We start from the raw sequence: 26,493 nt of genomic DNA on the forward strand, positions 1-26,493 counted from the left end.
TCTTCTCTCTGCTCCTTAAGAAACAACAATAAAACCTTGATTTTCTGGCTTCAAACGTGGTCGTAGGGATACCGATGACGGAGAACACAATGTTCAAATCAGGTGGTTCCACCAGAAAACTTGTAAAAAATTCACAAATCGTTATTATTGATTGAAAAGTGAAGTTGCCTGAGCTAACATATTAGTAATGTCAAAAGAATGTGTTGGTTCTATATTGCATGAGCATTTGACTATGAGAAAGCTACGTTCAAAGTGGGTGCTGCGATTGCTCTCTGTTGATCAAAAATAAGAACGTGTTCTTGTGAGCGTGAACGTTTAAGAAAGTATTTGGTCATGCTTAAATGTAACAAACCATAATTTTTGCGTCGATATGTAACAATTGATGAAACATGGTGACTGGTGAACAACTAGTGATAGGTTGATTTTGAGGCAAAAGATAAATAGCTCTACAAAAGTGTCATTGAAATATTTGAGCGGCGGCTGGAATAATTGTGTGGCTGTTGATCAATAAAGCCAATTTAGAACAAAAAAAGTGTTTTCTTTGTTACGCCTGGGACTTTTCGTGTGTGTGTTTGTTGTTTGTTGTTTGAACTACAGGTTTTATTTAGTAGTATTTTAAAATATATAAAAAATATAAAAAATATCATAGAACTGTTAGAGAAGAAGGTAGCGTTTTAAAAGTAGAATTTTGTTTCAGAGTCTGTTTTAGAATTAAGTTTTAGAGGTAGAAAGTAGAATTTTGGTATCAGCGGTTTTATACCTCCACACCACGTGATACTTTTAAAGTTAAAAGTTTGAAGAGTTAAAGCTATTTTCGACATCCTTGTTAAACCAGTGTATAACTTTTTCTTTAAAATGGCGACATTTACTATGCATTTTCTTTCATGTATAACTGTAAACAATATAATTTGTCTCAGTCTCAAAGAGATTGAGGTACGATCGAATCTAAGACTATCTTGAAAGAAAATTTTACTTTTTGATTCAAAAAATATACTACTGAAAATCATTCCATTTTGTTGTCTGTGAAAAATGTGATTTGGATCATTTCAAATTTCTAATTTTCAGCATTTTGTCCAGTAGCTGTATTGCTTCCATATTGCAGTGTTTTTGGTTGCAATAATCTATTTATTGTATTTCATGTTTTAAGGCGACATCTTGGAGAACTTATTTAATATCATTTACTATGTGTTTTATTTAATTTTAATATTACATTGTTGGTTACATATCGATAAGCATTGATAGTCAATCCAAGAATTTTATTTTGGCTGCGTTGCTTAACTAGTTGCTTTAATGCTTTAATGCAACTTCATAAGTCCAAATTGGCATTATAATTGATAAACCTGAGATCTGTTTGACTTTAAGTCATGTTGGTAGAATCTTCTCATTAGCCAGTAGAATTGTTAATATATTAGTTAAATCTTCCATAAGTTGCAAAATCACTTGGTAGTCTAATTACTCTTCTAAGAACAGTTATTAATAACTTGCCAATAACTTCAATGAACTTATAACAATCTCAATTGTACTGTCAATTTGATAGTTTTAAACTTAGGTGTCCTCCTGAATTCTTGCTAAATATACCGGTACCTTTTGAACCACTGACAACAATTCGATTAATGTAATCAACAACAATATAATTTGCTTGTAAACAATAGATGTGTCCTATTTGCAGTTTATTTCAACTTAAAGTGGTAAAATAAAAGTTTCCCCACAAAGGCGTTTCTTTGTTGAAAACCTATGGTGGCACAATTTGTCTCTCTTCTGTTGAAATAATTGTCTTCTCGTTATAAATTTTTATGATGACTATACAAGTTTTGAAAAATGAATTCATTTCACATAAATTATGACAATAAATCCACGACATATGTACAACAAACTCTTTGAAACTAATTTGCCAGTTTAATTACACGTGATTTTGAATCTAAAAATAAATAAAATATAAAGTTCAGCATCGAAGATAGATTATCATAAGCATTTTTTGTTTTCCAGTTGCCAACCAGTTATTTATTAATGTGTGTTGTTTTTCGGAGCTATACTTCAAATCACGTTCTTGATGAGAGTGACGCTAAATGTTTGTAAAAAATACTGAGTTCAATTGGTTTATTTATTTAGATGCTAACTATGACCATCGAAAAAGCACTTAATAATTTTGATAATACTATATATATAACAAATAACATTGTTTTAGTTGCTTAGAACAAATTTTCGCACATTCAGGCCGCCGAAATGATAGTTACAAAGCTATTACCGTTGTGTTTCTTAATTAGTCAGGCGATAAGTGACCTGCCAACAAATTACGAATATTTTACATCCAGTGGTATTAGTTCCGGGTTATCGGCTGAGAGCCCGACTTTCTATCTTAACGGAAAGGAAATTTATATATACAGTGGTGCTATTCATTATTTTAGAGTACCGAGGGCTTACTGGAGAGATCGATTAAGAAAATTAAGAGCTGCAGGTTTTAACACCGTGGAAACCTATATAGCATGGAATCTGCATGAGTATCAATCCGGTAAGAAACTCTTATTACTAAAAATATGTATTTTATTTACTATTGAATAACTTATTTAAAATAATGTTCTTATACTCAATACGTTTTCTGGATACAATATTATTCGCTTTTTAATTTCCATTCAACATTTGTATTTTATTCTCATTGACCTTCATTTTGAAAGTGACTTAAACCCGTGTACATAATGTTACATAACTAACCTAATACATTTGGCTTTGTGCACATATCTACTTACAAGCTATCAAAAATACATCATCAGAACTAGTTTTGTATAAATAATTCAAATACAGATTATCAGATATGAAATTTTAAGTAGTATATTTAGTGGTAATTTATTATTAAATCGTTGTAAACAATCATTGAAGGTATCAAGTTAAATCAAACATATTTTTAAAAATATACTTGTATATTTATCTGATTTATTGATGTCAAGTAATATTACTGTTAAAAGAAAATATAATATATATAAGGAGAATACATTGCAAGTATACTCTTCATCTTATCGTTGTTTTTTTTAATATACTTAAGATCATAACAATTGTTATATTTTGAATCTAGTTAAATATCTCAATTGGGTTTTTTATTATTTGATATTGATACTGTTGTTCACAATATAATATTCGATAATATTAGGTACCAATGCGTGTTCTAATAATTTTTTACTTTAAAGTGAATTTAAATAAAATTGTAAGATTATTAATCAAATGATTTTTCATAATTTTCCAAATTTTCTCGTACATTTCTGGCAATATGGCAATATCGCTTTGAAAGAATGATGTTGGTTTGGTATCGATCTTGTTATTGATCTATTTTGACAGTTTTTCAGCAATTTGAAACCGTACGCCAGCCTACGGTGCATTAATTTGAAAAAGCGTTAATCACAATGCGCTATGTCTATTGAGACTGCTAGCTTTACCCCCATCCGAATTGGGACAGTTTATCTTTCAGAACCTTTCCTGAGATTTGTCTGCATGACAAGTAAGAGGATGACTCTTTATAATAATAATTTATAAAGTTCGTTCAACGACGTCAGTAGATATCTGCAGTAACAGTTTCTTTTGATTTTCGAATATAGTAATATACTACATCTTGCTGATCCCACCATATGAATAGCATGACTATGGTCATGAATTTTCTACATTCGGCATTGATATGGATGGCTTTTCTAGATTAACCTATAGCTTCTGCGCTTGAGGTTGTTATAGGAGATGCACTTTTTATACATACATATAATATATGGAAAATTCATGTTTTGATTTTGTTTCAGCAATTGCTAAGTGTTGAATTGCTGTGCTATTGTCCATAATTCAGTGTGTTCGAAATTTTTGAGTCTTCCATAAGAGTTTATAAAATTGTTTGAATAACGAAACTGAAATTTTAAGCGCTCAGTTATTAATATCTGTCTATACTGAATAATTTAATATTATTGAACAGAAATAGGTTATTTTATGTCAAGAAAAATCGATATATATATAGTTTTGATATTTATCGACATAAAATAAGAAGTATAACTGGTCAACTGAAAAGTCCCCGGCCTGACACATAGATGGCGCTACTATAATTAAATCCATATGTTTTTAGTTAGACCTAACCCTACAACGATGCGTGTATAAATTTAACAGCTGTCGGATCATTAGTTTGTGAATTATATCATTTTGAATGAAGCAACATTTGTTATCGTAAAAAAATGTGAAAAGGAATTTCGCGTGTTAATAAAATATTATTTATAGGGAAAAAATATAGTTGAAGCAAAAACTTGGTTTGATGCTAAGTTTCCGGACATTGCTCCAGGAAAATCAACTTAATCAAGGATTGGTATGCTAAATTTAGACGTGGTGAAATGAGCACCGAAGATTGTGAACCCAGTGGAGGTTGTTACCAAAAGAGGTTGTTACAGATAAAGCATTAAAAAAATTCACAAAATCATTTTGAATGACCGTAAATTGAACTTGAATGAAATAGCAGATACTCTAAAGATATCAAGTGAACGTGTACATCATATCATTCACGAATATTTGGGTATGAGAAAGCTCTTTGCAAAGTGGTTGCCGCGCGAGCTCACTTTTGACAAAAACAACGACGAGTTGATAATTCGGAGCAGTGTTTAAAGATTATCAAGAATAGTAAACCCTAGTTTTTGCGTCGATATGTGACAATGGATCAAACAAGGTTTCATCATTTCACTCTGAAGTCCAATCGACAGTCATGCCAGTGGACTGCACACGATGAACCCGCCCAAAGCGTGGAAAAACGCAACGGCTGGCAAGGTTATATCGTCTATATTTTGGGATGCGCATGGTATAAATTCCGTTGACTACCTTGAAATGGGAAAAACTATCCACACTGACTATTACATAGCGTTATTGATCCGTTTGAATGACGAAATGGCCGAAAAACGGCCGCATTTGAAGATAAAGAAAGTGCTGTTTCACCAAGACAATTCACCGTGTCACAAGTCAGTGAAAACGATGGCAAATATCTATTAGGCTTCGAATTGCTTTCTCATCCGCGGTATTCTCCAGATCTTGCTCCCAGCGAATATTTTCTGTTCTCAGATCTCAAAAGAATGCTCTCTGGGAAAAATTTTCGTCGAATGAAGAGGTGATGGCCGAAACTGTGGTCTATTTTGAAGCAAAGGACAAATCGTAGTACAAAAATGGTATCGAAAAGTTGGAGTGTAATAATCAGTGTATCGCCCTTAAAAAGAATTATGATGAATAATAAACTAATTTTACTAAAAAAATGTGTTTTACTATGGTAGGCCGGGACTTTTCAATTGACCTGTTGGACGTAATAGACCTAACTAGCTTTGTTGAGTTTCATTTTAGTAAAATTTTATTTTATATTTTATTATTGTAAAGTCAAGAAGTCTTGATTCACTTAATTTGTTGCTCTTCATACTAAACCACATAACAACCAGACAGTTTGACATTAAAAATAAATATAATATGAATACATTTGAATTATTAACCTATACTTAACTATTTTAGGACTGTACGACTTTGGAAATGGAGGTTCAGACATGTCAGATTTTCTGCATTTGGAAGAATTTCTACAAATAGCTAAGGAAGAAGATCTGTTCGCTATTGTTAGGTCCGGACCATTTATCTGTGCAGAATTCGAATTTGGTGGTTTTCCCAGTTTCATTCTTCGAGACGGAGACAAACTTTGGGTTAGGACTAACAATGAATATTATATGAATTATGTTTCAAGGTAAGAGTGATACTTTGGAGATCACCTTAATGTAATCCATTAAAATATTAATTAAAATTTTTGGTTCCAGATGGTTTAACGTGTTAATGCCAATTTTAGCGAAGTATCAATTTACCAAAGGTGGTCCAATTATTATGTTTCAAGTTGAAAACGAGTACGCCATTACTGGTTATGAAGATCATAACTACCTGTGGAATCTGAGAGAATTAATGTTAAACAATGGTATTTATTAATGGATATGTAAATGATATTTTAAACTCTTTAGAAAATTTTAGGTATTACCGAGCTTTTGGTGACTGCTGATAACCCCTGGAAAGGAACTGCTGGAGCATATCCGGAATATTTCTTGATGACTGGAAACTTTGATTCTGATGCTCAAACCAATTTGGATACACTTAAGTCTATGCAGCCAAATAAACCGGTTATGGTTATGGAATATTGGTCAGGTATTTTATAATATTGTAACGTTATATAACAACACAATAATATTTGTTTATGTTAAGGCTGGTTTGATTATTGGGGAAATGCTCATCAAACCAAGACACTGGACCAATTCCATGAAGTCTACGAAGCAATATTGGCCTATCCCGCATCAGTAAATATGTACATGTTCATTGGAGGGACGAATTTCAATTTTCTGAGTGGTGCCGAGAATTTGGCATTTGATGATTGGAATACCGGTAATTTATAATTTATTTATGATTAAATATATTGCATAAATAATTAGGTCCAACCATTAGTTAATATAATTTTTTTATTTAAAGTACTATTTTATCAGAAAATTGTCAAATTTAATTAGTCACAATTATTCATTTTCTATAATTTTTCATCTCATTTTTCCCTTTCATCTATTTGTGTTCCTCATTTCTTAGCAACGTGGAAGCACATTACTACACCTAGCCAAATAATTTATGAACAAAAGTTGCTATTACTGGTGAATTCAATATTGCCAATTCAAGGGGATGCCATTCCACAACGGCTATATCATAAAATTGTTTAACTAATTTTGACCTAAACAATGTTATTCAATTGCAGTTACATCAAAGTTAAAGTCCAGTATGTACTCCACAATTTTTTATCATTTCTGGAGAAATTAACTTAATCTGCTATTAATTTAGAAAATTATCAAGTTTAATTATTTACAATTATGCTTTTTCAATAGTGTTATTCAATTGCATTTACATAAAAGTTAAAGTCCTTCTTAATCTGATTATTTTAAAAAGGAATATATTGGAAAAAATTGGCGCAATATGTTTTATTTAAAATATTTTTAATATATTTTTACAATTTTTGGAACGAATATTTCTGGCAAAATGGCGAACCAAAAATAAGTCTGGTGATTAAGTTAAGTGCGGCAGAATTTCGCATTTGAAGGTCAATAGTATATATAGCCCGTTCAATAAAACAGTGATCTCACGACATCTGACTTGACGATTTTTGCTTTGGTATGAAAATAATTCTAATCTAAATAAAATAGTGAAACTATAGTGTTGTCCAATATTTTTTTTTAATATTATAGAACATCTAATGCATATATTATCGAAAGACCTAGAACTACAATTAATTATACAGTTATAACAATTTCTAGATTAGGTTTATATTTTATTGTATTTATATTGAACTATTTTCCACACTACCTATGAGTTATGAGTTCTAGGCGAGTTATGTGAGCTTAATCACCAAATTAACAACTGTATAACCAACTAATAAATTTTAATTTTATTAGAGATCATATTTACCTTTAACGCTTAGATCTTGTTTCTTTCGGTACAGTGTTTCCTTTTAAAGTCATTCTGATATCACTGTACTTCTTATTACTTTGTTCTGTTAGTTGTTTCAACTCTCATTACCCTGTCTTGGAAAAAGTCAGCATTGAATCATAATCCCACATTCAGAAATGTTCGCTCAAGTGAATAACTAAGCTGTTAATTTCTATTTAACGATGCCATTATTGGTCAATTATTTCTTTAATGTTTCTGATCAAGTTCATCCAAAACATAGATGATATTAACTATTCCTGTTTCCATTATGAAGAACAATATGTCTTCAATAAATTTTTAAATAAATGTTATGACTAGTAAAATCTATTCAAATGTTATTTCAATGTTTATTTTTTTCCATCAACTTGTGTTGTCTTAACACAATTTCTATTATCATCCTACTATGAGTGACTCTTCAGTATGTTGGTACCATTTTGAAATATCATCTAAATACAGAAATTTAAATAATAACTCTTTCTTGATTTTATAATATGCTTTTAGAAATTTAATTAGTTTAAAAGCAACGTCTGAAAGTTCTATTAGACCTATTCGTGGGTTAGCTTTACATCTTCACACCTTGTTCTATATTTTTAAGCTTTCTATGGATATTTATCAGACTGACAGTTCTTCTGAAATAATTGTATTAAATTATGTTTAAAAAAAAAGTACTCATTGTTCCTATACATTTTATATCTTCGATCGGTGATAAAATATGTGTGATAAAAATGCGTACCTCTCTATCGAATTTTACTGGCAAGAGTGGGCCACGATTATGTCGTTCCTGTTCGAAGTAATTGATTAAAGATGCAATCTGTTTTGTTTGGCTTCGCCATTTTCAATCAGAGTAATAATAAACAGCGATTTGAAATTTATTAAAACAAGTTTGCTGGTTTATAAGTTGCAGTTATTATAATTAATATTTTAAAGAATTTTGACAACCGGGTGACATTTGCAGGCTGGTTCAGTTACATGTTCGAACTTATCAAACAGCATTATGTCTCTTTTTAACTAGATTAAAATGAGAAAGAAAATATTGTCTGATTCTATAACTAATTTAGAAATTGCGGCAATATACTAAACATCTTAATGACGTAATTTCACTGTTATATTGAATATACTATGCTTCAAAACTATTGCTGGTCTTTTTCGCAACAATCCCTCCTTTAGTTTATTGATTTGACGTCGGCAGATATGATACAACCAACGACCAAACTCACGAATTTTGCCATTGTGGTGTCGAGAAAAATCGCGATGTTGAAACGGTTCGAAATGGGATTTTATTGATATTTTCGATTCTATATAACCGTTTTTTCCATCCCATGTTTTTCGCCATGACATTACCAATTTCACTATCATTACATGTTTGAAACCAAAGCCTATAATTGAGATATAACAGAGCAGCATCATCTCAAATTTTTAGAACTTCTTGATGGGTTTAGACAGCAGATATCTTTAAATCAAACAACAAAATTAAGTAATGTAGAAAAAACAATTTTGAACGTTCCCAGATTAGCCTCTGTATATACTTAATAACTCAATTATACTAAATAGAAAATTTTTATTTTATGTAGAGAAACTATTAATTTTAATACATTCTTATAATCTACTAAGAGCGAAATACTACATGCTATTTTTCATTGCTATATCTTTCTTACTCTAGTTGTTCTCTTATTGCTTTTATTATTGGTTGTTAACATTGAAATTTCTTGTTTCTGTCAACATATGTCGCTGGTCAAATTTCATGTTTAATCCTTACTAAATTAACCTAATACATAATATTAGAAATACTGTTAATACGACACTGATAAAAATTCATGGTCCTAATATGTGTAGCTTGATATATCTTCCACATTATCTAATAAAGTTATATTCTATTTTAGATTTTTCACCAATGACTACTAGTTATGATTACGGCTCTCCTTTGGCTGAAAATGGAGATTATACCGACAAATATTGGCTGACACAAGAGCTGCTCGCAAAATACAACCCAATTAAGACCAAACTTCCTGCTGCACCTGAATTATCTCAAAGAATAGCTTATCCATGGGTTACTTTAACGAAACAAGTGACTGTCAGCAGTTTAATAGAGCAAGCACCATCCTGGAAAACTTCGAAGCCGGTGTCCATGGAACAAATGGATATCAACGGAGGAAGTGGACAAAGTTATGGTTATGTGGTTTACAGGAAGACCGGCGTAAACCTGGCAAAGAACTCGTGGCTTAAAATCGACGGAAGAATCTGCGACACTCTTATAGTTTTGGTTAATGGCGTCAGAGTATCGCCCGTTATCGAATATGCATCTGATCTAAGTAACTTTGGAACTTGGAAGACCCTTGAACCAAGCATTATGATAAACACGGATGCATTAACTGGCGCCACCATCGATTTAGTTGTTGAAAACTGGGGAAGAGTTAATGTAGGGGCGTACCGACAGTACAAAGGACTTTGGCAGGGAGATATCTATATCAACAATGAAGCTGTGTACGACTGGACAATGTATGCTCTGGAATTTAAAAAATCCTGGACTGATAACTTATATTCCTGGACAGATGTTTCTTCGAATAACAATGAACCTGTTTTGTATAAGGGTAGTTTATGGGTTGATGGAACTCCAGCTGATACCTACGTTTATATGGAGGAATGGGTTAAAGGACTAGTAATAGTGAATGGTTTCGTTTTGGGCAGATATGCAAAGATGGGACCACAACAAGCTTTATATTTACCAGCTCCATTACTGAAACAAGGATCTAACGATATTATGGTTTTTGAACACTACAGAGCGGCTAGTCAAGTGAAATTTGTCACTGATCAAGTATATGCTAACCATTAGATGTAATAAATAAATTATAAATCTTTATTGTTTTCTGTTCTGCGTGTCTAATCTATATTTTATAATAAAAATTTAATAATGCTTTTGATTATTCAAGTCAAATAAAGCCTCAGGTAGGCGATAGTTCATATATTTTTATTCATAAAGTGGTTGTAATTGTAAGAAAAAATCATTTTTTAATTTTATTTTTAAAAAAATTACTTAACAGTGCTAATCTTTTTAGTTTCTACTAAATTTTTGATATCGAATAATTTTCTTTAAAGTTTCACTAGTACTTCATTGGTACTTCTATTGGTACTATACTGTACCACTATTAGAAAGATTCTTTTTAAAATATGTTCACTTAATCACCAAATTAACAACTGTATAACCAACTAATATATTTTAATATTATTAGAGATCATATTTACCTTTTACGCCTAGATATTGTTTCTTTCGGTACAATGTTTCCTTTTAAAGTCATTTTGATATCACTGTACGTCTTATTACTTTGTTCTGTTACGTGTTTCAACTCTCATTACCCTGTTTTGGAAATGGTCAGCATTGAATCATAATCCCAAATTTAGAAATGTTCGTTCAAGTGAATAACTAAGCTGTTAATTTCTATTTCACGATGCCATCGTTGGTCAATTACTTCTTTAATGTATCTGATGAAGTTCATCCAAACCGAAGTTGATATTAACTATTCCTGTTTCCATCACAAAGAACAATATATCTTCAATAAATTTTGAAATAAATGTTATGACTAGTAAAACCTAATCAAATGTTATTTCAATGTTTATCTTTTTCCATAAACTTGTGTTGTCTTAACACAATTTCTATTATCATCCTACTATGAGTGACTCTTCAGTATGTTGGTACCATTTTGAAATATCATCTAAATACAGAAATTGAAATAATAAATCTATTTTGATTTTATACTATGCTCTTAGAAATTGAATTAGTTTAAAAGCAATGTCTGAAAGTTCTATTGGACCTATTCGTGGGTTAGCTTTACATCTTCACACCTTGTTCTATATTCCTCAAAGAGCTACATATTTCTAAGCTTTCTATGGATATTTTTCAGACTGACAGTTCCTCTAAAATAATTGTATTAAATTATTTTTAAAAAAAAAGTACTCATTGTTGCTATACAATTTTTATCTTTGATCTGTGATAAAATATGTGTGATAAAAATGCGTACCTCTCTATCGAATTTTACTGGCAAGAGTGGGCCACGATTATGTCGTTTCTATTCGAAGCAACTGATTAGAGATGCAATCTGTTCTGTTTGGCTTTAATTGACACGACAAGCTTTATATTTACCAGCTCCATTACTGAAACAAGGATCTAACGATATTATGGTTTTTGAACACTACAGAGCGGCTAGTCAAGTGAAATTTGTCACTGATCAAGTATATGCTAACCATTAGATGTAATAAATAAATTATAAATCTTTATTGTTTTCTGTTCTGCGTCTCTAATCTATATTTTATAGTAAATTTTTAATAATGCTTTTGATTGATATTGATCTGAGAATTGTTTTTCTTTTTTATTGCCATAAATAGAATAGCACCCAAGTCAAATAAAGCCTCAGGTAGGCGATACTTCATATATTTTTATTCATAAAGTGGTTGTAATTGTAAGAAAAAATCAATTTTTTATTTTATTTTTGAAGAAATTACTTAACAGTGCTAATCCTTTTAGTTTCTACTAAATTTGTGATGACGAATAATTTTGTTTAAAGTTTCACTAGTACTTCATTGGTACTTTTATTGGTACTATACTGTACTACTATTGGAAACATTCTTTTTAAAATATGTTTCTAGTTTTAATGATCCATTGGGATAATCATTTAATAATTACCTAATCATTTAAAATAGGTGACTATAAAGATACCGAAAAAAAATTGAAACAAAATTAGTTTTTTTTTATTTATTAAGTTCACCATTATTTATTCATAGCCGGTTCTAGGGAACACTTCTCATCTAATACGATGTTGTTGTGCAGCAATGAATGTGCAATTTATAATATTCTTGCTGGTCTGTCTGACAAAAGGAAGACCCACACAAGAGTATGACGTATTTGTTTATTTTTTATTGGACAAAAACATTCCATCACTTTATGTTATTTTCTGCTCCTCTATTACTCTTGCACTTGCTCGAGTGAACAGTTCAGTTTTAGAATAATAGGCCAACCGTTAGTTGTCAAAATTTTGGTCTTTACTTCATTATTTCTGAAACCATATTGCTCTGCAATGCGCTCTGTTGCTGAAACAGGGATCTAACGATATTATGGTTTTCGAACACTACAGATTGGCTAGTCAAGTGAAATTTTCCACTAATCAATTATATGTAAATCATTAGAACTAATTAATAAACGGCAATTCTCTATTGTTTTTCACTTTTCTTCTTCTCCTTTTAATTTGCCTTTCTTGTTTCTATATTTTAAACTTCGAGCAAGGCTGTTGATTGACATCGACCGGACTATTCAGATGATTGACATAATTCAAATATTTTTTGTTATTGTGATAACATTTCGGTTAATACTCATACTGTATTGGTTCCTAAGGTTGTTTTTCACTGCATATATGTTACAATAAAGCCTCAGTTTAATATTTATAGTTTTATTTACTTATAGATAGGATGGTCATAATTATAGAAGCAATCAATATTTTGTTTTGTTTGTAAATTGTTTTACAGTTTAAATCTTAGTATATTGTATTATATATTTGATGGTCCATAACTTTTTTTAGAGTTTTATTGATACTTTATTTCCAATATTTTAATATGTGCTTCTAGTTTCAATAGTCGATTGGGTGTATAATAATTTAGACATTTTCAAGTGATTTTAAAAGGATTTCAACGAAACAAAATTCTATTACAGAATCGCGACATTAGTTATTGTTTTTTTAATTAAGTTCATCATTATTATTTATCCACACCGTTGATCAGGGGGAGTGCCTACTTCTCAAGTAAAACTATGCTGTTGTGCAGCAAGACTTCGAATAATCTTTGTGGCCAAATACAATGAAGACACACCCTACTAAGTCTGTAATTAATTTGTTGATCTTTTACTGGTCAGAACTACCTCCAACTTCGCCGTCTTTGTTGCTTGATACTTTAGCCACAGGTGTCACTTTCTTCACCCGTACTGCTGGTACTAAATACTTGAACCCTTGAATTTGCTCAAACTGAATGTTTTCAGGTTTAAAATGGTAGACCAGCCATTAATTGTTAATAATTTGGTCATTTTATGATTAATTATGAAGCGCTATGGCTTTGCAATGCGAACCATATAATGATTTTCATGATTCTGCTCAATCAATATGCTATCCTTTTCGCCACTACCGAATAGTGATCTTAGATGCTGTTAACCTTGTGTTGTTTGTATTACTTTATTTAATCTTATTCCTTATTTTTATTTTGCCTTGAGAATATCTATTTTATTCAAACGGTAATAAAAAATTTCGATAATTCTTGAATTCAAGTTAAGAAATCGCATACTCTTTATTGGGCAAACATATCAAAAATTCTTGTTCTTGACTATGTTATAACTCTCGTATATATAATGTAATATCGGAGAAAAACACAAAAAAATTGGCAAAATAAGCGATCAGAGGAGCCTGATTTTAGTATTAACTGTAATATTTGTAATATAGACAATTGAAATATTAAGTAACTTAGTGTGGCTTATTATTTACAATTGTGTTAGTTGGTTTTAGTCTTTATTGGTAACTTGTTAGTTTCCTCTTCTTCATTGGTGACCCTAAGTATTTTAAATAGGGACTTGGATGATGTTGGGATTTCCAATTGTATTGTAACTGTTTAAATACTTTACAATTCTTTATTTTTAAGCCTTATGGTTCCATTATGCGAACTATACTGTGAATAATATTATATTACAAATTATTTATAAATTATCATAACCACTTTGAAAATAATGCGGAACGTTTTTAAATTTATTAAAATTACTATCAGAGCTTTATTTGATTCATGATGTTTAACTATATTGTTAATTTATGTATTTAACATTAGATATTATGGATTGAAATAAATATTGATATAATTATGTTACATCAATGTTATTCATGAATAAAAATTAGAATTAAAGTTTATATAATTAGTTTCGTAGTTTAGCATATTTCTGACCATGTTATCGACACATTCATGTGTCAACAGAAGAAACCTTAACTGGTTGCTTAAAATGGACGGATCCATTTTCCGTGGGCGGGGTAAAAGAAGCAAATCGCAAACACCTAGATAAAAGAGCCATCCCCCATCACGACAATATTAACGCCATAAATAGTCCAAAATCTCCTCGGGGAGTACCCCATATCCATCGCCCTAAACAAATTAGTGATTTACAGCCGGTTTTTAATTAGATTTCCAGCATAAAAAGCCATAAATCTGAGCACTATTTCCAGCACAAAGGCAGTATATTAAGATCGCTATCTTTATTTCGGCCCGGGGCTGCCTTATCGGTATGGGCCATGCTCGCAGAGACGGATTTCGCGAACGTACACACGTGTCGAACGGAGTGACGCTGCGAGGAAGAAAGTCAACTTGATCGGTAATAGGCAAAATCGACGTATACAGAATCTCTAAAAGTTGAATCGAAAACTATTCCTAAGTATCTTTACATTCAATGATTTTCTGGCTTTTGTTTTTAGTTTACTTTAACAAATTTAATATTTTGTTCAGTCTCAGTTCAATTTGAATGCTTATCGATTTGTTGAATGTCATATGCTCTTTTTAAGAACATAAAATTAGACGAAATCTAGTTAAATGCAAATTCAATATGTTAGTAAACAGTATAACATTTATGTGTAATGCGTTAATTAACAGGTCAATTGAAAAGTCCCCCACCTGGCACACAGATGGCGCTACTAGAATTAAATCCATATGTTTTTTAGTTAGCTCTAACCCTTTGAAGATACGTGTATAAATTAGACAGCTGTTGGACGATTTGTGAATTGTATCATTTTGAGTGAAGCAACTTTTGTTATTGTGAAAAAATGGATAAAAAGGAAATTCGCGTGTTGATAAAACATTAATTTTTGAAAGAAAAAAATAAAGTTGAAGCAAAAACTTGACTTGATGCCGAGTTTCCGGACACTGTCCCAGGAAAATCAACCATCAGAGATTCGTATGCTAAGTTTAAACGTGGTGAAAAGGGAACCGAAGTCGGTGAACGCAGTGGACGCCCAAAAGAGGTTGTTACCGTCGAAAACATTAAACAATCCACAAAATTATTTTGAATGACTGTAAATTGAAATTGAACAAAATAGCAGATACTCTAAATATATCAACTGAACGTGTACATCATATCATCCATGGGATGATGTACATGATGGCTACGAGAAAGATCTGTGCAAAGTGGTTGCCGCGTGAGCTCACTTTTGACCAAAGACAACGACGAGTTGATGATTCGGAACAATGTTTGAAAATGATCAAGCGTAATAAACCCAAGTTTTTGCGTCGATATGTAACAATGGATTAAACATGGATCCATCATTTCACTCCGAACTCTAGTCGACAATCATCCAAGTGGACTGCACACGATGAACCCGCTCCAAAGCGTGGGAAAACGCAACAGTCGGCTGGCAACCTTATGGCGTCTGTATTTTGGGATGCGGATGGAATAATTTTCATTGACTAGCATGAAAAAGGAAGGCCCATCAACAGCGACTGTTACATTGCGTTATTGGATCGTTTGAAGTACGAATTCGCCGAAAAACGGCCGCATTTGAAGAAAAAGAAAGTTCTGCTTCACCAAGACAATGCACCGTGAATTACAAGTCAGTGAAAGCGATGGCGAAAATCCAAGAATTGGGCTTCGAATTGCTTCCTTATCCACCGTATTCTCCAGATCTGACCCCCAGCGACTTTTTCCTGTTCTCAGATCTCAAAAGGATGCTCGCTGGGAAGAAATTTTCGTCGAATGAAGAGGTGATCATCGAAACAGAGGCCTATTTTGAAGCAAAGTACAAATCGTACTACAGAAATGGCTTCGAAAAGTTTGTAGGGTCGCTATAATCAATGTATCACCCTTGAAGGGAATTATGTTGAATAAAAAAAATTAATTTTGCGAAAAAAAATTATTTTACTATGGTAGGCTGTGGACTTTTCAATTGTTATTAACTATATGACTCAATTTTTGCAGATTTTTTGAACTTAATATTTTGTTTAAAAATATTATACAACGTGCACAGCAGCATAAGGTATATTGCTCACTTGACTTAGAATACCTTTTTGAACTTGAGAAGTTCTCCAGCGTGGCACTAACTTATTCCTCAGACCTAGTTCCATCTGATTATCATTTATTTTGGATTCTTTAGTGAGGCAACATATTAGAACGCTCGACAATGTGCGTATTTGGTAATAATTTTATATCTCGGGAGCATGCAAATTTGTTTATGATGTTATTTCTATAGTATTGATTATCTAAAATATGACGTAAATATAACTATAAATAACTACAACAGAAACATAGTAGTTTCTACTGTTAAAAGGAAAATTATATAAATGTAATTATATTTGCCATAAAGAATGTTAATGTACCTACATTAATTAAATTTCTTGAGTTTTTTCAATTTTTTTTTCAGTTAAATGATCCATAAAGTAATCAAAAATGTTGGTAAATAACTATTTTGTCGAACGATTGCCACCATGTGTAGTATCACGAGGTCCTCTGATATAAAAATCAAATTACCTATGTCTAACTCCTCTACTTATTTCATTTTAACTTTATCCTTGACCCATACTGCTCTTCATCCCCTTCATCGCCCGATGGTACCGTCTGATATAACATATAATGAGATTAATCGTACATCTTTACAACAGATAACAGGGTAAAAACGTGTAAAGTTAGAGGCAAGTGATCCTCTTAATAGAAAGTAAAAACTTTGTATATACTTGAAAGATGCTAACCATGCAGATATTCAATATCGTTTAAAGTATAGGGTTTCATGAAAGAAGATTCTCTTTTCCGGTGTTTTTAATTGATAGTTGAGAAATTAATTACAATGACGACAAAAGTAATAATAGCAAAGCTATTTTGTCATGAAATAGTTTATGATATATTTACAATATTAATTCAGAATTATGTAAATCATGCGATTTTTAAAATCATGATTTCAAATAGGCATATCATACCACGCTGAATTATAATAGATTTTCTTCGGAGCTGAATATTAATATATCTTTAAAACTGACAGATAACCACTTCTGTAATTGATTATTGACTTGACTCAACTCAATTTTTATTCGAAAAAAATCCTTCCAGTTTTCAGTTAAATTGTAAGATAAATGTAATTATTTGTAATATAAAAATATGATTGTAAATATAAAGACAAAAAAGACTTTTTCTATTGATTGTTATTGATTTTTGAGAATAATCCTATAAAAGAATGAAAAATATATTGTCATTTAAAAATCATGGACATTAGATTAAAATTTAAATGCACAAGTTGTTGCTAATTATGTCAAAGTGATCCAATACATCAAATATGTTCTTGATTTTATTGATAATTTATTCTTCTCTTAATTCTTTCTGATGGCCTAGCTTATGCATTACTGACCAAATAAATAGTCATAGCAACGATATGTTATTGACAGATATCACTGCTACCAACGATGTATAAATTATTCGAGATTTATTCTTAAAACATCGTATTATGGATGTAATTTAGAAGGTTTTTGAATAGAAGGAAATTTGAATGCCATCCGGGCCTACAATACAAGTTGGCAAAAAGTTAGCTAGGCACATGAGCTAAATCTTCTATTTCCAATTGTCATTTCAGAGTGACATACGGTGAAGAATATTCAGATTTGTGGGTGTAGCACAAGGTAGTATCCAATGTTAGGTATCAATATTGTATTTAGTCTATAGTAGTGGTATCTCTATATGTGATGGAGAAACAACGGCCACATTTGATACTGCAGTATTCGCTACAAGTAACAATGCTGATCCAAAATAACAGTAAATAGAGTTCAAACAGCATTGACGCTCTAAACGAAAACTAACTAGAGTTTAAATACTTACACTTGAGCCTATCGTCAAGTTACATGCTGTTCACAATATGTTACAAAAACGTGTGGAAGTTTGCAAGACGTCCAAGAAAATTGGGTGTTTGTTTGGATGACAGTCCGAATGATCATTCCACGATTACGTGATCACAAAAACATCGAAGTGTTACACTTGCATTATAATTGCTTGATACCAGTGAATTACCCAGAGATTGAAGAGAAAAAGACCCTCTGAACTAATACAGTTTACAGGTCAATTGAAAAGTCCACGGCTTACTATAGTAAAACGCACTTTTTTGACATAATTCTCTTCGAGGGTGATACACTGATTATAGCATCCATCTAACTTTTCGATATATCTAAAATGTATAAAATATAAAAATAATTTAACATGATTGAAAAATAAACCGTTGTTTTTAAAGTAATAGAGACCGGCAATTATCTTCTTCCCTATTTTATTTCAAAAGGAAATTTGAGAATGAATGGTCATCTCCATCTCACTTATAGCATTGTTGAAAAAATTATTCATATGAACACATTAATTAATCACAATTAATTTATTATACTGTGTCATAGTTACTTTTCAAATATTAAAATACGACGAAACATATTGTGTATCATTATATCGACTGTTTCGACTATTTTCAGACCACAGTGTGTATATATTTTAAAATATAATTCAATATAGTTATATTTTATATCATCTGTCTTTATACCGTCATGCTAGTTCTCTTTGTTTAGTGCATCGCGTATACCCCCGTTTTGGGATATCGGAGAGAGCCAAGAACTATGTGACACCCATTGAGCAAAACCCTATTAAGAAGCTTTTGAACTGATTCGACCTACGACCCATAGATTTCCATCCAGGTGGCCTGCTTGAATCGATGGTAATTTCAGTGTGAAGAAAAGTAGGATAATAAAACTTGGTACCCAATGCAGGGGTGGCTACCAACTATAAGGAGTGCCTCGATAGATACATCAAACTTTGGGGTCGTTATGTCTGGTCTTAAAAATAAATTTAAGGAAAAATTACTAGATAATAATTAGTTGTAACCATTATTAATATCCATTAACCATACCATTGATTACAGTAATAATATCAATAATTTTAAGGTATGTGTTAAACCTGACTGAGTATTTTCCTCAACTAAAATATCTAACAATAGAAGAAACTGTAACAATCCTGCCCATAACATCCTTTTTAACATCGCGAAAACGATGTAATATCTCAGTGTATTTCAGTTATGTCTTTGAGATGATTTAGTTTAAAGTTAAATCATCTTCTCCGGTACGTTCCACTTCGCTATCTATTACGGAACGAACGACTGAAATCCAGTTCCTCGCGACTTCCGAAAACCGTCGACACGTCGCAGGGAACGGACGCGACACTCGGCATCGGGATGCGGGCGGCGACGCTCCCATAAATCCCATCTTTAATTACCCCCCGAGCTGTCAAATCAGACGATCTGACAGTTTTATGACAATTTATTGGCGATCCGGAGGAACAGAGGGAGAGAGAAGCGACCGCCGCGCCGCCTGTAATGTCACCCTGACTGACGGACAACTATGCATTCAAATGGCTTGTTTTAGCCGGTCCCTGAGGAGCCGCCCGACCGGGATGAGTTACGGTTATTGACGGCTGCCTTCGGTTTTATCTTTCGGGTAGCGCTGACGGGGCCAGGAATGGTGGGTTGGTGGGCAGCGGCGGACGGGGAGGGGGTTTAATTGTGGCTCGCGATCGATAGTTTTGCGATCGCTAAAAGGTCGAACGGAGGTGACAGGGACATATCCTTTGGGTTTTTAAGAAGTTCTTACTCGAGCTCCATCTATCGTTGCTTTTCATAATCACTTTAGTCAACTAACTAGGTCTGGTTTATGATATGTGTGTTAAACTATGTTTTATGTAATGTTTTATTTTTGTGAAATATCATAGATGTGTGTGTGTGTGTGCATTTATATTTTCAAATTTTGAACAAAATGCCAAAATGACTTAAATAGAAACAAATATTTTTTCTCAGTCTATGTTAAAAATAGTTTGTTCATTCATTCGGTTTTAATAACCCCAATAGACTAAAAGCCAGATCAGCGGAGATATATTTTATATTTAAGGAATAGCCTAATGGAGCTAAATATGATGACTAGGGTTGTGGCAAAAGGCGGATAGTACGCAAATGATGTTCATTATCAACTATTTTTGACTCTAGTTTTCTGATTCGAAATAAGGACAATTAAAGGCATTCAATCACGAAACTACATAGAGGTTGAAATATTTGATATATAATGTTTTTACATATTTTACAGCATATATTATAACCAATAATTTTTATTATATAAATATTTTATATAGAATTTTGAATAGGATGTGATACAAATATCTAACACTACATAGAATTTTGTTTATGTAATCACAATATTTCGTCAAATTATATATTATATGTATATAAATGTAGTGTAATTTAGAAAGCGATAATATTTGCTAATATACAAGCATGGGGCTGGTTAGCTACTGAATGTTTATTGGAAGTTCTCTATGACTAATACTATATTATGTTTTAGGTTAGATCAGATAGTTATTCAATAGATTAATTTTTATTTTAATTTAATGATCTTTTCGTTAGTTATCATTCGTTATTCGTTTTTAATCATCAATCTGTAGTTCATTCTTTTGATGATAAAAGCCGTGATGATGTTTTTTATGAGTTTCTGCTACTTAACTACAACAAGTAATGTAAGAAATTGTAAATTCAGAATTGTCATACGAGTCACTACATTCAATATCACAAAGTATCATAGAGTATGAAGAGTTATTGAAAATTGTGAAAGGGAATCTTAAAGATTGCAGAGTGTGTTAGAGCGCTCATCATAGAGTGTGTTTTGTAAATCTATTAACTAGCGATCATTGAGGGTAGCGTTGTAAAAACAAAAAGGTAATAGCGCAAAAGCTGCATATCTCTAGAATAGAATGGAGCAACAAATAATTGTGTCATTAGTGTGGACGAGGTATACCAAAACTTTCCAGAGCGTTCGAATTTTCATGTATACACTGCGATGTGTCTATATTTAACATCATAATTTTTTTGATTATTTAGGAACATTCAAGTTCGAGGTTTTAGATTTTGAAATTTTTGCCAAACTTCCAGATGTATACATATCTCGTCTCAATGAGCGAATTATAACAATCTAGTAAATTAATATTAATAAGCTATTTGCTTTTATTCGAATTTGCTAAAATTTATCATTATATAAAAGTGCCTATTATACGAGATACACTTTGGGCTTAACATTTATGTCACTGTTTTTAATATGCGCTGAGTTTTATTTATAACTTCACTGAATAAAAATAAATGGTTTTACTGTCTTTAATTTTCTGATTAGACTGTCATTATTTGGGAGCTGGAGAACCTCAATTTTATTGTGCTGCTGAAGCCTCCGTTAATATCTTTGGTTATAATCCTTGAAAATGTTATCCATAGTTTCTACCTTCAGGTCCTTATGCAGATTGTCGTTACGAATATATCATGTAACATCGACATGGAGCAAGGTATCTTTGTATTATATTTTTATTGCTTTTACTGGTACAACTCCATAGTTCAAAAACCATGAATTCACACTGGTTTCAAGATTTATTGGCAGAGTAAAAGCTTACTATATATCGATAGGGATGAATAATATGTATCCAATAAACAGTACATTTTTGTACTTCAGCATATTAAAGATAATTTAATAACTAGAGGATCTTGTGTGTTTCAAATAGTTTGAAGATCTCATTAAGGAAATATAAAAATGGCTATTTACTCATAGTTTTTTCATATAAATATATAAAGGAAAGGTGTATTAAGTCAAAAATTAATTCATATATTTTATTGTTATTACTTGAAAAATACTTTGAACCTTGGATTGGCTAGAGCAAAGTTCAGTTTCACAAGTAGTATATTCAGTAGCCGTATATTGTCTACTATAGGTTGTATATATATGGGCAAAATAATATGCTATAGTATGTTTAAATATTGACTTTACTTTATATGTTTGGACATGATGCTCTTAACATTAACATAAGAATTTAATGGTTTCGGGGTTATTACCAAAGCCAATGAATAATCTGTACTAGGGGTATTTACAATAAAATTTAAATTTGGAATAAATTAAAATCGAAAGAGAATCAACACCAGTTTCTGAAATATTAATTGCACTACACCCCACATCCCGCTAATTAAACAAATCACAGAACAGCGAACCTTTCTGGCAGTAAATTCCGAGGAGCCGAGAGGGGTTAGGCAATATCCAGCAGATGTGGCGCGCTTCTAATTACCTTTAATGATGTATGCAACCCGATTCGCTCAATTTATCGGGGGCCCGGAAGCGCCGAAAATAAAGCAAATCGCGCGAATGGATTCACATATCAAGCAACAGCCTGCGTAGATGCGACGCTAATGTCGGGATGGCCTTTGCGCGAGCGGCAATAAGAGGATAATTGAGTATTTTAATGGATACGGTGCCGCTCTTTCCGAGACCCGGTCGGATGGGCGCGCGCTAAATTACGCGTTACGGCCGCCGACCTGGCCGCACACATGGCGGATCGCAAATTGACCGATAAAAAGTCCTCACTTTTTGTCTACCTCCTGCCATAATTTACTCCTCTTTACAGCTCCCTCTTCAGCAACACTTTTAACAACATGTGCTTCGAATGAACTACTCACTTCCAAATAAATTACGAAGCAGCGCCGTGTTTAATTTCAGCGAAGCGCATTAACAGAAAAAAATGTTTATGTAAAGTGCCGTAAAAACTCTTCTTCATCAAGTATGCTTGGTTATTCTTTCGCTCTTTTGTTTTCAAATTGTACTGTTGTTCAAATATGTGGAGTTTATTATAACTTATGTAGGTGATAAATTTGGAAAGTATCAAACAACCAGCAAGAATAACAATTGATATATTTAGAATTATAACAAATGATTAAAAATTACTTGGAAAGGCCCAGAGAGACGTTGTTGTTAAAAAAGTCTTAAAAGTCTCAAAGTAAATAGAAAGTGTTAATGACCAGTAAATAAACAGAAAAAACACCCCGCCAATATAACGAATTGCCTCGAATACGGATCGGCCAGATTAACAAATAATGTCCAATATTAATCTGAGTATAAGTTAAAACTAAAACTAAACTTAGTTTTAGAAATAATAAATCGGTTATAATAACTATTACAAATTGATTCTTTCCTAACTACATTCACCTCTTGAAATTTTGGAAAACATTTTTCAGCACCCATAGCAGTGTCAACATTCATTACAATTACATAAACCCCACATTATAAAGCAAATACTTCTTACGTTTCTTATTATGATTAATCTTGTCACACTTTTCCACTTTAACTAGATTTAGAGCCGCCTTCCTTTGCTCCGAATTCTACACTTGTCCACAATTATCTTTTAATATCAATTTAAAACAATATAAATTTAATATAATATTATTTTAATATAGTTCGTTCCACAAAACAATGAACTTCATCTAAATTTATGACAAAATCTCGCAGTGTTGCTATATCAACTTTAACTTTTAGTTCATTTTGGCTTTGAAATGAAACAAAATTCTAATCTAAATAATATAACATATTCTTCTAAATTGTAATAAATAATTCAAAATTTTCTGTTATTGTCGGCAAATATAAATAAATAAATAAGTCGAAGTAACTGAGTAGAGATGCAATTCGTTTCTGACTCAGACTAATGACTTCGGTATTTTCTATCAAAGTAAAAATATGCAGCAATTTGGAATTTGGTAAAATAAGCAAAGTAGTAAAACGTTTGCTGGTTTATAAGCTTTAGTTATAATCACTAATTTTTTGAAGAATTTTGGAAAGGTCTGACAACCAAGCGAGTTTTCTAAGCTGATTCGGTTACATATTCGAACGTAGCAGGCAGCATTGCATCTCTTTTTAGCTAGAATAAAATGGGAAGGAAAATTTCGCCTGATTTTAAAACGAATTCACAAATTGCCATAGGCAATACATTCGATTTCGTGATGACGTGATTTTGAAGCGAGTATACCTAATTGATCCACCCCGAGTAACAGTAGACTTAGCGTATCCTTTCTTTTACGCGACACCGTATTATTACAAACAAATCCGAGTTTTCGCATTTTGTTGTTCACACAAATTGATCACATTTTTTCGTTAAGTCGCATTGTTTTGAAATCATTGTGTTATAATTTTATTGAAGTTCCATTTCACTATTTGCAAGTGGCGTACCTAACATAACCTTACTTATAATTTTTTTATGTTTTTTTGGGTATTTTCAAAATGTTTCAGTGTTTCCTGAGTTTCATTATCATGATTTCGACAGATTGCACTAGTTTCGATCGATTGTGTTGATAGTATTAGGTACTGCAACAATATTTTTGTCCATAAGTGGAATTCCCTTGTAATTAATCTATATATTTTAAATAATCTACCTTTGACCACTGAAGATCTTCAACAACCCGTTTATGAACTCTTGAATTAATATAAAAAGTATCCGCCGGTTATAATGAATCCATATAATCAGCGCTTTCTTTAGAAACTATTACTCGGTTTCCTAATGCGATTGTCATTAATTTATGCGTAAAAAATAGCGCCCAAACAAATGGTTAGGTATAATAGAAAACTTTAACTCAAGATCGATATTTTCGACTTCAAAGTTGGAATAAAAAAATCCTAAAATATCCAACAGCGGCCCATTTATATAGCAATACCCTTTACTTACTTAACAAACCGAAGATCGCGTACATAATTTTACTTTGTTAGACTAATAGGTAATCCTGAATCTAACATTGCGTTTAAAGTGTTTTTACACATCTGATCAGCTTTACCAATTACCACATAGCTTATAGAAATTAAATATGGTAATCTGTTGAAAACTTGAAGTAAATTGGTTGGTATTCCAGGTCCTGGTTCCTTCCGCGAATCACCATCACGTTCTTGACCTTCTTCATGTTTCTATTCCTGCCCACTATGTTAAGGATATTGGGTCCGTTGATGTGACATTACACTACGATTGAAACATGTACCAAAATAGATCTTAGACATATTAGACTCTTTTGAGAGAAATCTAGACACAGACAAGACACTATTTTAAAAACAACTATTATATTTTTGAGTGTTGGTCAAGAAGTGGTTAGAATCATTTCCCATTCCAGAAAGCAATGAGCGTATTGGATCTGGCAGTGGGATCAATTTTGGTAATTGTACTTTTCCACAGGTGCAGCATAACCCAGTAAATTTGCCGTTGAATTTTAATTCGATACAATATTGATAAACGATTATCATTTCCACAATTGCAACTGATTTGTCAACATCAAAATATATTTTCTAATCGTAGTAGAATTCTTCTTGCTCTTAGATTGCAGGAGCACTGCGCCTCGAAAATCGCTTCTGAAAAAAGAAATTGAAATTTCATTGTTTCGTGCTCGCAGTTGCGCTTGATTGCATGAACTCTTTTTAATCTAAGCCTATCCTCTTCATTTCCAGTCACTCTTGAACGTAATTGCTACATACGAATACGATTGATATCATTTTCTGTCTCTTGCTGGTCATCAATGCTGTTGGAACGTGAGGTAGCTAAACGAACATTTTATATATGTCTCCTCTTAAATTGTGATTAAAGTGCGATTATTGGTAATAAAACCAAAGAATTTTCGTGCATTAAGTTTGTGACTAAATAATAACAAATGTGAAATACATTTACAAAATATACTCTACGAGAAACAGTCACTACATATTTCAACTCTATTCTTCGTAAATATTTACTCGACTGTAATTAGAATACTGTTTGAAAGTCTAACGGTAATTTCGGTACGTAGTTATTTGACATCATATTTGATATAAATATATTCAGTATTATTAGTCAATATTATTCACCTCATTTTCGTGTTTTTGAATCGATTAGCTCTCTAAAGCCTATATTTGTATGAAATATAAATTTCATAATGTATTAAACTGTCAATACCAAAAGTTATCTTCAACGTTCAATACATTATATATTCTAATCGCAATTTCATCATAGCTTGTTATCATGGAGAAGAAGCCTCTTAAGTAACCAACGGGAATGCTTATTTTATGAAACTTAATTTGTTATTTAACTCAGTTGTATATTTGATCTTACAGAAACCTTGTTTGAAGACTGAAGCAAGTTCTTGAGATCATCTC

At 31.9% G+C, this 26,493-nt stretch overlaps 1 protein-coding gene across 1 annotated transcript; it reads left to right on the forward strand.

Annotated features, from left to right (window-relative positions):
• The first annotated feature begins 2,175 nt into the window (after positions 1-2,175).
• On the forward strand, positions 2,176-10,339 carry LOC143191927 (beta-galactosidase-1-like protein 2). The gene is made up of 6 exons (XM_076397370.1): positions 2,176-2,509; positions 5,500-5,722; positions 5,793-5,944; positions 5,998-6,168; positions 6,226-6,402; positions 9,363-10,339. The coding sequence occupies exons 1-6, from the start codon at positions 2,224-2,226 to the stop codon at positions 10,310-10,312; spliced, it is 1,959 nt and encodes a 652-aa protein (XP_076253485.1). The 5' UTR covers positions 2,176-2,223; the 3' UTR covers positions 10,313-10,339.
• The last annotated feature ends 16,154 nt before the right edge of the window (positions 10,340-26,493 follow it).

Source organism: Rhynchophorus ferrugineus, unplaced genomic scaffold, assembly GCF_030347505.1.
Source record: "Rhynchophorus ferrugineus isolate W39M unplaced genomic scaffold, kcgeb_rfMv2 rfM2, whole genome shotgun sequence".
NCBI lineage: Eukaryota > Metazoa > Arthropoda > Insecta > Coleoptera > Curculionidae > Rhynchophorus > Rhynchophorus ferrugineus.

Excerpts from the sequence above, each read along its gene's own strand:
- LOC143191927 (XM_076397370.1), top strand. The coding sequence starts at position 2,224 with ATGATAGTTACAAAGCTATTACCGTTGTGTTTCTTAATTAGTCAGGCG. Across the intron at positions 5,723-5,792 it reads TATATGAATTATGTTTCAAG|ATGGTTTAACGTGTTAATGC; the intron begins GTAAGAGTGATA and ends TTTTGGTTCCAG. Across the intron at positions 6,403-9,362 it reads ATTTGATGATTGGAATACCG|ATTTTTCACCAATGACTACT; the intron begins GTAATTTATAAT and ends ATTCTATTTTAG.